This window comes from Ranitomeya variabilis, chromosome 6, assembly GCF_051348905.1.
Source record: "Ranitomeya variabilis isolate aRanVar5 chromosome 6, aRanVar5.hap1, whole genome shotgun sequence".
Taxonomy (NCBI): domain Eukaryota; kingdom Metazoa; phylum Chordata; class Amphibia; order Anura; family Dendrobatidae; genus Ranitomeya; species Ranitomeya variabilis.
In genome coordinates this window covers 559,153,745-559,165,973 of record NC_135237.1, presented here as the reverse complement: position 1 = coordinate 559,165,973, position 12,229 = coordinate 559,153,745, and the positions used below count along the sequence as shown (strand labels likewise).

General features: G+C 44.7%; 1 protein-coding gene across 2 annotated transcripts in view; it reads right to left on the bottom strand.

Annotated features, from left to right (window-relative positions):
- Window positions 1–403: 403 nt before the first annotated feature.
- DENND3 (DENN domain containing 3) overlaps window positions 404–12,229 on the bottom strand; it is a 59,730-nt gene continuing 47,904 nt past the window's right edge. For both annotated transcript variants that reach the window (XM_077271312.1, XM_077271313.1), the window contains exons 18-23: window positions 7,231–7,364; window positions 6,636–6,796; window positions 5,979–6,112; window positions 3,805–3,923; window positions 3,581–3,718; window positions 404–2,591 (exon numbers count right to left, since the gene is read on the bottom strand). In XM_077271312.1, coding sequence (XP_077127427.1) covers window positions 2,391–2,591; window positions 3,581–3,718; window positions 3,805–3,923; window positions 5,979–6,112; window positions 6,636–6,796; window positions 7,231–7,364 — 887 coding nt within the window. In that variant the 3' untranslated portion in view covers window positions 404–2,390. The remainder of the gene's footprint in view (window positions 2,592–3,580; window positions 3,719–3,804; window positions 3,924–5,978; window positions 6,113–6,635; window positions 6,797–7,230; window positions 7,365–12,229) is intronic.

Below are 12,229 nucleotides of genomic sequence, written 5' to 3'. Positions count from 1 at the left end.
CATCTACCTGCCACGAGGGTCTAGTCACATCTACCTGCCACGAGGGTCCAGTCACATCTACCTGCCACGAGGGTCCAGTCACATCTACCTGCCACGAGGGTCCAGTCATATCTACCTGCCACGAGGGTCCAGTCACATCTACCTGCCACGAGGGTCCAGTCACATCTACCTGCCACGAGGGTCCAGTCATATCTACCTGCCACGAGGGTCCAGTCATATCTACCTGCCACGAGGGTCTAGTCATATCTACCTGCCACGAGGGTCCAGTCACATCTACCTGCCACGAGGGTGGCTGGACGGGAGGAAATGGGGCGCCGGTGCCATGGGTGCGACCTTGTTGGTGCTTCTAGTAAATTCTTCCCAGTGCCGGATTATTCATTAATTCAAGAAAATAAACAAAAAATGCGAACGTCTCAAACGCATTTATTCACCGTCTGAAGGATTATGTACAACGTCTTATCATACAAGTGATGACATTTAGTATAAATTACTATTAGAAAATTAAATTTTAAGTCCCTTGATTGATTTCGACAATTTAGAAAAAAAATACATTTTAAAGAGACAGTACATCATAAAAAAGAAGAATACAGAGTAGCAGCATTTATTATAGATAGTGTCTTACTGAACACTGGGGCTTAATCACGGTTCTACATCGCCATCTAATGGTCAGACGTGGTAATGCATGATGAGCGTCAATGGTCACTAAATCATATAATTAAAGGGGAAGCACAGCCTAAAGTGAACTATGGCGCTCTTTTAAATGTCTTAAACCTTCTGGCACTGCCATACTTTTATTGAGGGAATGAATTATGCTGGATTTCCCCTTTTAATTGTTGCAATCTTTGGTTTCGTCACAGGCTGGTAACACACTAACATAAACCTCATAATTTGGGAATCTCATGTAAACATAGTAAGTACATCAGTAAAATAAATAGTTCTGTAACTTTAACAAAAAAAAAATAAAATCTTAAATTATAAACATCCCTGCTGTAGGAACATTGATTGCTCATACCTAAATGAATGGAGCGGAGGTGTGAATGCTGGCCTCCATTCTGCTGGTTATGTTTAGTGCGATTTCCGCTTCTCCCCTTCTTCCCGCGCCGATATCTAACGTGGCACCTTGTGGACGTCATTTTTGGTTCATTTAAAAATCACCATACACATTGCAAAAATACTTTGTTCTTTTGTTGTGAGTGTGTCACACTCGTAAGTTAGCGGCAGAGATGTAGCAGAGCAGAGTTTGTCCGGTGCAGTGAAGCCGAATTACTGAAATCCTGCTGTGGTTAAACTATTTGGATGCAGAAGATCGGATGCTCTTGTATGTGGCAAATCTTCCATCTCCAATAAGCAGCAGAGTTCAGATTGTCGTACGCAGCAAATCTAAGACCGGCAGAGGTAGCAGAGCCGAGATTGTGCAGCGCAGTTTCTTATCTGGATATAGCAGGGCTGAGATGCAGAATAATATTTTTGGTTCACCTACAGTTCTAGGTAGCAGCGAACTACAGGAATTATCCGTAGTGCGGAAATTAGTAACGGAATGGTTCATTCTAGAATGGAAATGACAGATAGATCGGTTGTACATCATTTATTGATTGTGCCGGGTGATCTGTCCAGTACGAAGGGTTAAATACGACACCTCCAAGGCCTAAGACCCGTTAGCATCTTTTACAGCATCCTTCCCTGGAGTCATAAAAAACAAAAGGGTCTCAGGGAGACCCTCAACCATGTGTAACGAGAGTCTCCATTTATAAATAAGCCCTTCCTCTTCCCACAAGGCACAATATACAGATATAATATATACACTCGTATACCACTGATTAGTGTAATTACTCGTCCCAGTCTGTAGGGGGCAGTAATGGATTCAGTCCTGGCTCACTAGCAGCAGTTGTACTCCAGAGAATGTTGTACATCCCCTTCACAGTTGTTCTCCAGAGGACGTTGTACATCCCCCTTCATGGTGGTTCTCCAGAGGACGTTGTACATCCCCTTCACGGTGGTTCTCCAGAGGACGTTGTACATCCCCTTCACGGTGGTTCTCCAGAGGACGTTGTACATCCCCTTCACGGTGGTTCTCCTGAGGACGTTGTACATCCCCTTCACGATGGCTCAAGTTTGGTCACTGGGTCTTGACTTTCCCTTATATCATGGGGTGAGTCAGAATTCAGGCACCGAGGACTTGATCTCGCCTCCCAAGGTACAAGCTGTCCAACTACTCCATGGTCTTGAAATTAGGGGCATTTTCCAGTTTTTGATCCTGGATACCCAATTCTCAGTTGTGTTCGTGGTTCCACCAAGAAGACCAAATCCAAGAACCTTTTGACCAAAACTCCAAGCCTGCTGCATCTCCTGGGCCGCTCACGTCATAAGAGGAAGGTGACCATCTGATGGCTTCACTCCACCTTCCATATGGCCACCTTTCCGTCCTGATCTCCGGACCCGCTCAGGACGTACCTGTCCTCTGCAGAACACAAGGACTTCACTACATCGATGTGAGCGACCAGCTCCTTCTCCACCGACTTCTTCTCTGCATCGATGACGTAGATCTTCCCTTTCAACTTTCCCTGTGATATCCCCCTGCTGCCGACCCAGATCTGTGAAGAGACAGAGGAAGCCTTATTAAGGGGAGGACTCCATCCATGGTGCCGGCCACCTAGCTGATCACATAGATCTACACACATCAGACGAAGCCGGGGATATTTATGAGCAGGAATAATTCATGGTCCCAATAGAAGACCCCCACCTCCCGATGACGTCGATATTTCCTAACACATTCCCCCAAAATCTATCGAAAAATGTGCTGAAAATGGGAAAATAATTCCAAGTGTGATGAATAAAAAAAAAATTGCAATTCTATCATTGATTTTTAGATCTTATTTCATGGTGTTCACAGTGCGGTAAAAGTGACCCGGCAGCGCGATTTTCCAGGTCACTGAGAACACGGCCAAACCAAACACGTGTAGGTTCCTTTATATTTCAATATAATAAAAAAAAAAAGCTGAATTTCCTTAAAAAAAAATAGTTTTTTGTCACCATTTTTGGAGAACTTGACGTTATGGGCAGATGGAGCAGTGCGGGGGTTTATTTTTTTAAATCTTTATTATCATTATTTTGGCGAACATACATTTGGATTATATGGGGGGTTTTTGGCGGGATATTCTGTGTACATTTTTATTTTTTGGTGTGGAAAACGGTGGTGAAATTATATATATATATATATATATATATATATACGTATGTATACATATATGTATACACACATTTTTTTATTTATTGTATATTTTAAACATTTTTTTACCTCTCACGCGTCCGTGGGTTGTGCCTGGTACTGCAACTCAGCTCCACTGAAAACAATATGAGGGTGAGCTGCAATACCAGACACGACCTGTGGACGAGTGTGGCGCTGTTTTTCTAATTCTGTGCAACTTTTTGTACTTAATCAATTGGCTAAGTACAAAACAAGTGATGTGTAGATGATTGGGGTATATGGGCCCCTGCAGCTGCTGACCCCCAACTATAACCTGATCACCAAATACTCAGCACCTCTACGACCTCCACCTGCGGGGAATCGGCCCCTTAGTACCTGTTGTTTCACTTTCAGTATGCACGTGATGACGGCGCAGTCCTGCAGGAGGATCTTGTGCGGGGGTCTGGAGAACTCCCTTGTGTCGAACACGCAGACCTCATTGCCACCTTTACACGACACCCACAGCTGGGACTTCTAAGTACGGAGAAATAATGAAGAGGTCAGTGACCACTAGATTACACAGGCCCATGCCCACGTACGTGGCGTATCCAGTGCCGCACCTCTGGGAAGAGCTGGATGGCGTAAAAAGTGGAGCTCATTTTCCGCAGGTTCTCTGTAATTTCCAGCTTTAAACAGTAGTCCTTTCTTTTGTTGGTTACAAAAACTAAATCTTTTGTACCTGAAAAGGGTTAAAAAAGAAAAGGTAAAGACATTTTTATATCAGTTAAAGCTCCCACTTCCTGATACAGAGCTCCAAATCCTCTGCATAAAAATTTTTTTTAAAAAAATCTTTTAACGTCTTATGTGCAGCCACCACTAGGGGGAGCTCACTGGAGGAGGAATTTATAATGGGTGTTTTATAAATGTGTATACGGAGTGCTCCCCCTAGTGGCAACTGCAGGCAGCAAGATATTCATTTGTCAGCTTTACATTCATACAGTTCATACAGCGGATTTTGGGCTTTGTTTTAACCCCTTTGTGCAGAAAAAAGGCTTAGGAGATGAGCAGCTCCACACACAGCAGGTGCTTAAAGTGTCATGACTGTATTACAGCATATATTTTATTTTTTTCCCATGACAAAGATAAAATAATAATTAAAAAAATAATAATAATAATATCCCGTATTACTGCATTGTAAAAAAGTCAGATCTATGCAATTATTTATCCCATTAGGTAAATGCAGTAAAAGGGGGTGGGGGGACCAAAATTGCAGTGTTCTTATGGTTTGTTTTTTCAGTCATCACGCCGCCCCCAAAAAATGTAATAAAACATAAAAACATCATATGTACCTCAAATTTGTACCAATAAAAAAATTAATAAATGAGTTATGGGTCTTTGAGACACAAACCAAGTTTTTTTAAAGCCAGTAAATTAATAAAAAAAAATAAATAAATCAATATTTATATTTGACATATCATAACTGCACTGACTTGAAAACAATCATGAAACCGGGTCTTGAATAATGAACAAAAAACAATGTGGAATTACATTATTTTTTTCTTACTACTGCACTATATTTGGAATTTTTCTCTGTTCATTTTATGGTAAAATAAATGTTGAGATTCTAAACTATATCTCGTCCCACCAGAAATGATCCCCCTCAAACAGCTTTGTTGATTGAATCAGCTGTCATGTGCCTTTAACAGCCGCGGGTGGACAGCAGGATTTAACAGGGAATGACGCCCCATCACGTGATCGCAGGACGCCGATAGGTTGGCATGACAGGCGGGGGTCTGCCGGCCGGCATTCATAGCAGATCGCGATTTCTGCTACATACTCATGTATATAGCACAAGCGATCGGATGAGCGCAGCTTTAAATTCCCTAAGGAAAACCATTAAATAAAGTTAAAAAAAAAAAAGTTTTTAAAAATATGAAAAAAAAACAACTAAAAAACATGAAGTTCAAATCACCCTCCTTTTTGCCCCATTGAAAATAAAACAATAATTAAAAAAAAAAAACCAACAACATATTTGGTATCGCTGTATTCAGAAATGTTCAATCAAAATATAAAATAAAATTAATCAGATTGGTAAAAGTAGTAAAGAGAAAAAAGAAAATCAAAACTCCGGAATTACAGTTTTTTGGTCTCCGCTGCAACATTACAAAAAGAGACGATCAAAATATTGTGTCTACCTCAAAATGGTATCAATAAAATGTCACTTTTCGGCACAAAAACTAAACCCTCACCTGGCCACAGATCCTGAAAAATGGCGACATAAGCAAAAACTTTATTCATACAATTTCAGAGGTTTTTTTCACCACTTAAATAAAGAAAACGATACGTTTGGTATCTGCGTACTCGTACTAACCTGAGGAATCGTATGTCCTGGTCAGTTTTACCATAGAGTGAACATGGCGAATAAAAAATTCCAAAAAACTATTGTGAAATTGCACTTTTTTTGCCATTTGGATGTACAACTTGTCCAATTAAAAAAAAACAAAAAAAACCAAACACGTTCTCACACGACTATAGTGACGGAAAAATAATAAAAATGAAGAAGTTACATATGGCTCTTGGCAGAAGTGGAGGAAAAAATGAAAAACAGACGTGAAAAGGTAGAAGAGCAATTTCCTAGCAAGAGTCTATGAGTGAACCTTGCAGAGCTCGAGTCTCCCCGGTAAGAGAATGGAAGGAGCAGCCTCCAAATCGCACCAGAGCATTGTAATAAGAGGACCCCCCATAAGTGCACAGCAGCAGTGGCTCCGGGGGTCTCGGACCCTGCACTACTCACAGTACAGCAGCAGATCGTTGTGCAGCTTCATAGACGTAATGTCCGGATGCTGAAGCTGGAAGCGGTGCTGAATCTTCAGGGTGCTGACGTCCCACACGAGGACCCTCCCATCTGTGCTACAGGAGTACGCAAGACTATAAAACACCACAACGGAGAAAGGGAGATGTAACACTGTGCTCACGTATAATATTGCTAGTTTGTTACAATGTATCAGTGCAGGAAAAGTATCAGACTGGATACAAACCCTCAGCTCTGGAGAGAATTTGGTTTATTCTGAAAAAGGTTGGTAGTCCGTGGCCGCTGGACCAAAGCCCTGCAAACCTGCCAGCATCTCCAGCACGTCTTCTGATTAATAAGTCCAATGTGACTTTATAAGGACGCTGCACTGCAACCATGACGTCACCTACTAATAAGAGGCGCTGCAGATACCGGCAGGTACGAGGAGGTTTGCACATCTCTTGTTCAGCGGCCATAGACTATGAATGCAGCTGCTGGATCAGGGTCCTGCAAATCATTTTTCTGAATATTTTAGCCTCTGCAAGCAGAGATCTAGAAAATGATGAGATAAAATAGCTGCTGAAACTCTGTAGTAAAATGTGTAGTAAGCTTCTAAATGGGGTGTAATTCCCCATAACACAAGCAGGGGGAGCTCCTCACCTCTTCTGCTTGTCGCTGCCATCCATGACAATGTCCACTAGCTCCCCCTGGTGGTCGTTCAGCTGTTTATTGCAGGACATGCTGTGTGTATTGATGATGTAGATCATTGAGTCACTGGATCCAATCCACACCTGATTTTGCTCAACTCCCACCATGCACCTCTAGGGGGAGACACAGGTTTCATCAAAGGCATAAAAACAGGATCATGTGAGTTCGGAAAGTGAAATGTCTTCTACTCTAGTCACAACCAGAGCTGCATTCACAATTCAATCACCAATTCAATGCCTGCGGAAAGCAACGGGAATGTGTGGGGTAATATGTTATATGAGCTACGCACAGGCGGACTGCTGCCGGCGAGAGGCAGCAGAATGGTTGGTGCAGCTTTAGATGTGACTGGAGTAGATAGGATACATTTTAGAACCAAGGTAAGTGAAGCAAAACATTGGAAACTGTGCTCCGTATTCAGTACAGCTGTAGTGTGAAACTGTGCTCCGTATTCAGTACAGCTGTAACATGAAACTGTGCTCCGTATTCAGTACAGCCGTGCTTATAAGTGGAGTATGTCCCCCTGCGCCCATCTCTGCTATCAGCTCACCAGTTTGGCGCTTCCCACTTTAAGGCAATGTTGCTGGATGGACCAGGTGGAGGCGTTAAATATCACCACTTTTCCCTCGCCCAGGGCACACCACAGTTTGGGGCAGTCGTCTCTCAGCGAGGCGTCGAGTTGTCCTAGAAGAGAAACGTAATGATCCACCACGAACCATACATTAGCGAATGCAGCCACATTGAGTGGTTTTATAGAACACGCTTTTATCTTAACGTTGAGGTTGTTGTGCGATCTCCAATGTCCTGGAAGATCTCCAGATATTGCTATGTATCAGTCATTAGGCTTATCAAGAATAAGAACTTTTGAGACACTTAGGGTACCGTCACACAGTGGCACTTTTGTCGCTACGACGGTACGATCCTTGACGTTCCAGCGATATCCATACGATATCGCTGTGTCTGACACGCAGCAGCGATCAGGGACCCTGCTGAGAATCGTACGTCGTAGCAGATCGTTTGGAACTTTATTTCGTCGCTGGATCTCCCGCTGTCATAGCTGGATCGGTGTGTGTGACACCGATCCAGCGATGCGTTCGCTTGTAACCAGGGTAAACATCGGGTTACTAAGCGCAGGGCCGCGCTTAGTAACCCGATGTTTACCCTGGTTACCATCGTAAATGTAAAAAAACCCCAAAAAACGTACATACTCACATTCCGGTGTCCGTCAGGTCCCTCGTCGTCTGCTTCCCGCACTGACCGACTGCCGGCCGGAAAGTAAAAGCAGAGCGCAGCGGTGACGTCACCGCTGTGCTCTGCTTTCACTTTACGGCCGGCACTCAGTCAGTGCGGGAAGCAGACGGCGAGGGACCTGACGGACACCGGAATTTAAGTATGTACGGTTTGGTTTTTTTTACTTTTACGCTGGTAACCAGGGTAAACATCGGGTTACTAAGCGCGGCCCTGCGCTTAGTAACCCGATGTTTACCCTGGTTACCCGGGGACTTCGGCATCGTTGGTCGCTGGAGAGCTGTCTGTGTGACAGCTCCCCAGCGACCACACAACAACTTACCAACGATCACAGCCAGGTCGTATCGCTGGTCGTGATCGTTGGTAAATCGTTTTGTGTAACGGTACCCTAAGGCAGAGGAAATCCTCTCATAGATAGAAGTGCAGCCTGTGGTCACCATTGGATTATCTGCCTCCTATTCCGCAGATCCGAAATCCCAGAATATTGCAGGGGCTTATTTGGTGCTGGAATATTGTGTTTGGGGGGTAAATTGGTGACTAAAACATGAGAATAATTAGATATTACATACAGCTGTGCTCAAAAGTTTACATACCCCGGCAGAATTTTTGCTTTCCTGTCCTTTTTTCAGAGAATATGAATGATAAAACCAAAACTTTTTCTCCACTCATGGTTAGTGGTTGGGTGAAGCCATTTATTGTCAAACTATTGTGTTTTCTCTTTTTAAATCATAGTAACAACCCAAAACATCCAAATGACCCTGATGAAAAGTTCACATACCCCATTTCTTAATACCGTGTATTGCCCCCTCTAACATTAATGACAGCTTGAAGTCTTTTGTGGTAGTTGTGGATGAGGTTCTTTATTTTCTCAGATGGTAAAGCTGCCCACTCTTCTTGGCAAAAAGCCTCCAGTTCCTGTAAATTCCTGGGTTGTCTAGCATGAACTGCGCGCTTGAGATCTCCCCAGAGAGGCTCAATGATATTGAGGTCAGAAGACTGAGATGGCCACTCCAGAACCTTCACTTTGTTCTGCTCTAGCCAATGACAGGTCGACTTGGCCTTGCATTTTGGATCATTGTCATGTTGGAACGTCCAAGTAAGTCCCATGCGCTGCTTCCGGGCTGATGATTGCAAATTTGCCTCCAGTATTTGCTGATAACGTGCTGTATTCATCTTTTCTTCAACTTTGACCAAGTTTCCCGTGCCTTTGTAGCTCACACATCCCCAAAACATCAGCGATCCACCTCCGTGCTTTACAGTAGGAATGGTGTTCCTTTCATCACAGGCCTTGTTGACCTCTCTCCAAATGTAACGTTTATGGTTGTGGCCAAAAATAGGGATTTTTGTGTACTCACCGTAAAATCCTTTTCTCCGAGCCATTCATTGGGGGACACAGACCTTGGGGTGTATGCTGCTGCCACCAGGAGGCTGACACTAAGTATTACAAAGAAAGTTAGCTCCTCCCCTGCAGTATACACCCCTCTGCTGGCTCCCAGCTAACCAGTTCGGTGCAAAAGCAGTAGAAGATCAATAACAACATATAAGCGTATAGCATGTCACATTATATATGAGAGTATAACATATCAAATGATAAAAACAAATACAACTAATAATAGGGAGGGAGCTGTGTCCCCCAATGAATGGCTCGGAGAAAAGGATTTTACGGTGAGTACACAAAAATCACTATTTCTCCTTCGCCTCATTGGGGGACACAGACCATGGGACGTCCCAAAGCAGTCCCTGGGTGGGGACAACATCAGATCAGGCCGTGTAACCGCTACTTACAAGTGCGCCAAGGCGGCCTGCAAAGTCCGCCTGCCCAGACTCACATCTGTGGAAGTGTGTGAATTATAGTGCTTCAAGAATGCATGCGGACTGGAGGAATTCGCAAGCTTGCGGTCGTGCTTGCCGACGCCTGGTGCCTAGAGCCCTGAGACAGGGAGATAAGCTGACATCTAGCACGGAAGGACTCCTGGATGGTGAAAAGAATCCACAAGGCTAACGTGGCCGATGAACACGGCTAAACCCTTCCTGTGACCGTCGGGAAGCCTACTTACCATCGAGAAGCCCAAGCAAAGTGTCCAACCTTCGGAAGGACGCCGTCCTCGATACGTACCCACTTGGAGCACTCACTTCTTCCAGATTAAGGAGAACCCATTCCGTTGTGTGGACTGGAGCCGAAAGAGATGAGAGGACGATGCCCCTGAAACAGTGGGAATACAAAACCACCTTGGCAACGAGGGAAGGGGATGGCTTAAGGGCAACGATGCATTGATGGTAATAAGGAAAAAAGACTGAAAGGAACAGAGTGGCAAGCTCTGAAGACTCATCAGGATGACAAGAACGCAGAGAAAAAAGGGGAGTGACGTTCCCTGATAGTAAAGTCTTTCTGGATCGAAAAAGGAGTCTACTGTAAGATCCCCAGGACCATTAAGGTCCCCCAGATCTAACGGTACGCGGTAGGGAAGAACTACAGGTGAAGGCTCCCTGCGAGAAGGTCCATATTTCCAGTTTTGACGAAATAAGACGGAGAAATACTAGTACCGCAAGCGAGAAAACCTGACATGGTCAGTGCGGGTCTCCCGGGATCACTGGGGGCCTTTTCTGCTTCCAAAAAGATCTCAAGACGTAGTGGAAGAGGAGTTATGGAAATTGGTACCGTGGAAGAAACGGAGCATGCACTGCGATGGACTTGGATCTTGAAGCCAAACCATGAACTGGAGTACATAGGCGTTCAGCTTGGACGCCATCTGGAGTACTCCAGTGAAGGCAGATGTGAAGGAAGACTTCCGAGTGAAGTTCCCACTCACATGAGGAGAAAACCCTGACGGCTGAATATGTCAGCCGCTCAGTGTTCTACTCCAGGGACATGTACTGTTGAGATCACCGAATGATAGATCTCGGCCCATCAGAGAGTGCGAGGTACCTCGGCCATGGCGCTTGACTGTGGGTACCTGCGAGATGATTGACGTATGGCACAGCCGTGGCATTATCCAAATTGAAGACGGATGGTTGACCCGCCTAAGGGCAGTGGACCTGCTGTAGGATTAGCCGTACTGTTCGGATCCCCAGAGAAATGATCGGGAGAAGAAGACGGGCATTGGTATCCCTAATAACCATTGGACCAGAAGAAGGCTCTGGATGAGGAAGGAGCTTAGAGACTACCTTTTGAAAGCCTGATTGACTTGCTGAAAACGAGCGGAGCAAAAGAAAACTACTTCCGTTTTCGTCTTATTGCTCAGAACCCTCCTAGCTAATTGAATGAACCGAGGGAATGAGTGATCAAGTGCACAAGCTCCGTGTTGAAGGGCCACGACCTTGACTCGAGAGAGAGAATTACCATCCCTCTTGTGCAGGATCATCGTCAAAGAGGATCTGCTGGGCTGGGAATGAGGAAAAAACTTGTCTAAGTTTAGCTGCTAGCCCAAGTGAGAGGGTATTGCAAGTGATATAGACGACTTAGCGTAGTCCTTGTAGAGCGGCTAGAAAGTCGACCGAGTAGGGCAGGACGACCATGTTTCTAGGGTGCAAGAAGCACATGACAACTGCTATGAGCGTTGCGACCACTGTGGTGCGGTAGCCAGGCTGAAGGGCGAGGTCGTGACTTGAAAATGCTGTTCGCGAATGGAAAGGAGAAGAGATAATTGTAGAGGGGAAAAAAGTAGGCATGTGAGGGTAAGAAAACCGAATGTCAAAGGATGCCAGAAAACTCCACTTTTTTTTTTTTTTGTTGTTGTTGTTGAAGTAATGGCTGAGCGGAGGAACTGCATCTGAAAAAGGAGGGCCTTGCCAAAGGTTGTTAGAAGTTTGAGGTCCAGGAATGATCATACTTTTCATTTTCTCCTTCGTGAAACCAAGATCCCTTAGATCTACACTGTCCAGGACAATGCTTCTACTGCTGGATGGGTCTGTAGAAAAAATACGATCCCTTGTTAGTCTCCCGCTCAGAAGATTTGATTTGAATTGAAGTAGATAAGGTCTCTGACCAGGAGACTATTGGTCAAGCAACATCATGTGGCGCTAAAGAAGGGTAGAGCGCTGAACCCGAAGCCACAAGACGGAACGAACCAGATTTGCTATCCGACCGTCTGTGGTTTTTTAATTGATGATACATCGGGCAGGGATACTGGTAGGTATACCACAAGAAATTCCACCCGGTTAGACTGCCAAGTGGCAGAATGCGGGGCTGCAACCAGCAGGCCTCTTGCCATCTTCGTGCAGAGTAGAAAATTAGGAACCTTCGATCCACCATTCTGTTAACAGGGACGTGGAGAGGAATCGTCCGCTTTCTTGCATCATCC